At 50.6% G+C, this 3,078-nt stretch overlaps 1 protein-coding gene across 1 annotated transcript; it reads right to left on the bottom strand.

The window, feature by feature from the left end:
* Nucleotides 1-233: 233 nt before the first annotated feature.
* ATP6V1G1 (ATPase, H+ transporting, lysosomal 13kDa, V1 subunit G1) lies at nt 234-2,263 on the bottom strand (the record flags this gene model as incomplete). Its single annotated transcript, XM_010150173.1, has 2 exons — nt 234-512; nt 2,096-2,263. Coding segments are annotated over 2 exons (342 nt in total), but the record flags the coding sequence as incomplete, so codon positions are not given.
* Nucleotides 2,264-3,078: the final 815 nt, after the last annotated feature.

The following is a 3,078-nucleotide window of genomic DNA, read 5'->3' on the forward strand; positions in this document are numbered from 1 at the left end:
TGGCACAGGCTCACCATTTAAACCTGGCCAGCAGCTATCTCCCCTTCCCACATCAGCCTCTTGCTGAAAACTGTCCAGAAAATGAGGGAGCATTAATGTGCCAGCTTGAATATATATTTAATAACTTCACACAGATTTGAGACATGGCCATGTCGCGTTTGAATAAGCTCTGAATCCATGTCAAGAGAGAAGCAAACAGAACCCAGATACTGATGGCCTACAACTCACTGACATAACTGAACACATTTACAGGAACAGTGAAGGAATGGCTGAGAGCTGTACATTCCACCTGAAGCTCAGACGTTACTACCGGCAGCCCCAGTGCACTTATTCCGCTACTACCCATTGATGCGGTAATTCACATGGATTTCGGGTTTGATGTCACACACCAGTGACAACAGCTGGGCAAGGACCACCTCACGGTTCTTCTGGAAGTTCTGCTGGATCACGCTCATCTTTTCCTGGGTCTCTTTCTCAACTTCCGTGGTGCAGCTGCCGTGAGATCCAAGTGCCTACAAACAGCAAAGGAAAGAGAAAGCTCACACACGAGTAGTTTGACAAGAAAACGCTACGGCTAGCTCTGTACTTCGTTACCTATTTTGACTGCCTCACTGCACCTCAATCACTAATCTTCGCTGAGAGCTGCACTTAAACATTCCCTGGATTCTCTGCTCAGATTCACCACTAAACTTGCCCAAGTTTGCATTCCATCCACAGCCCATGTCTTTTGTCCTCTTATTCATTAGTTACCAGTTTAGAGCACAAGCATCTACAGCGTGCGTGAAATAAAGGTCCTGCTGTACTGGCAACTGGAGCTGGGAACCCCTGGGCACTACTCTACTAGTATAGTGCAAGATTTAGTCATCCCATTGCTCATATCCTTGGAGAATCTTTATGAAAATCTCCCTCACAGGACTGCAAGGAGACTCTCACAAGTTATAAAGTCCTTCCAGCCCCATAATCAAGGGCAGAGAGAACAAACTCCATTATAAGCAGGGTGGGGGAAAGGCACAGATGTATGCTGAAGGAGAGCAGTACCCTGCTCATAGAATGACAGAATCACAGAACGGTTTGGGTTGGAAGGGACCTTAAGGACCACTCAGTCCCACCCCCTGCTATGGGCAGGGACACCTTCCACTAGACCAGGTTGCTCCAAGCCTCATCCAGCCTGGCCTTGGACACTTCCAGGGATGGGGCATCCACAGCTTCTCTGGGCAACCTGTCCCAGTGCTTCACCACCCTCTCTGGGAAGAGGAGAGGGTGGTGAAGAAAAATTCAGATTGTTTCTCTTTCTGAAGAAAGATAAATAGAGCAGAATGAGCTGACAGGCAGTGAAGTCCACCATATCAGCCTGCGTTGCCTGGTATCAGTTAGTGAGCCAAGCTAACGAGACTGTCAAAATTTGACCTTGACTCACTGACACAAAGGCTATTATGCAGGAGAACAGTGTAGGTGGCATTGTGCTAACCAGAAGATAGGCAGAGGGGAGGGTTGCCAGGTCATTTTCTGATGATTTCAGAACTGAGAAGGCACAGAGACAGTGGAAAGAGCCTGCCTGCACCACAGCCCTCAGCTAGTGAGGGGCCCCAGCCCTGCACCTTTTGGCAATGCCTCCCCTTGCAGAGAAGGCAAGGGAAACACACCCCTTGGGACACAGCAGGCAAGACTGCTAAGCAGAACACAAGCCTTACAAGTGCTTCAGTAAGAGAGCAGCACCTATGAGGCGAGTGCTTTCTACCACACTGGCGTAGAAACCAGCCTGCCGCAGGAGGGATGCAGTTGGCCGCCTTTTTTGACACTGCTACATACAGCCGGATTGGAGAGGCTGCCTCCCTTCAGGGCACCAGCTGACACATGAGCTCATTAAGCCAATTCACTGCTAGTCAATAGTTCCAGCTGTTGAGATGCAGCAAATCATGTTCTGATTCACTTCCACTGGTTTTTCCATGACACGTGGCTGTGCACTGGGGGAGGCGGTTAGGGAAGTATTCCTCTGGCAACATGTTCCACCCTGAGGGTTGCACTCAGGGCAGGTCACCCCAAACGCAAGGCTAAGGGACTGGGTAGGTAACAGTGAGTGATCTAGAGAACACACCGCTGCTTCCTTGGCTTTGAACTCCTTCTCCCTCTGCAGGCGGTACTGCTCAATCTCTGCCTGGGCTTCTTCTTTGGCCTGCTTCAGCCTCCGATTCTTTCCTGTTTCCAAAGAAAATGAAATAAAGAAAAGGAAGCATTGAGAGCATATTCTCCCACACCACTCCAGCTACCCGGTGCAATCACTGTAGGATTTGCTATCGCAGCCGGTCCTTCTGCGGGAGGCATCAGCAGGGCACCGCACACCCTCGCAGCCCTCCAGCTCCGCAGCGTTAGCCGAGCTCGGGAGCACGAGGTCACCCTGCGTGCCAGCGATCCCTCACCAAGCTCACCACATAGCCAGCTTCCACCAGCATGAACTGGAGAGGTTCTTCGAGCCCAGGGATGCATCAGACAACTTGCAGGTCTGGCCCTGCTCATGTGAGCGTGTAACATCTCTGAGCAATCCCAAAGAGCGCAGCAGAAACAACAAGTTTTAGTTTTGCTTCGGGCTAATTGTGCAATGAACAGAAAAACTGGCTACTGCATCGACTTCCCCTCTTGGACTTTCCACCACATCCTCCCCTCTGAGGGAGGCGATCATTAGGGTGAACTACAACAATCTACTTCTCGCAACACTGTTGGGGTAGAACTGCAAAACAGGGCGGCTGCATTTAAAAACAGAATTTATATATATATATATACACACATATATGCTTGTAACAGAAAAGGTGGGGATCTTTTCAAGCAGAATTTCTCTCACTTAACGGAAAGGGCAAACTTGGATCCCCAAGAAGCAGCGGACTCAGCTCTATAAAACGTCTAATTGACAGGGAAATGAAGTTTTCATCACAAAGCAAGGCAGGAGAGATGCAGAGAAGCAGAAGCATCGCCCAGCTGCAGGCCCTGCGGCCATCAGGGCTCTGACGGCGGTTCCCTCCTGGGGAGCGGCCCCACTGGGCAGGGGTCACCCAGCGTCCCCCAGGCCTGTGCAGGCCTGGCCGG

The sequence above is a fragment of the Eurypyga helias genome, unplaced genomic scaffold (genome assembly GCF_000690775.1).
Source record: "Eurypyga helias isolate BGI_N326 unplaced genomic scaffold, ASM69077v1 scaffold8604, whole genome shotgun sequence".
Classification (NCBI taxonomy): domain Eukaryota; kingdom Metazoa; phylum Chordata; class Aves; order Eurypygiformes; family Eurypygidae; genus Eurypyga; species Eurypyga helias.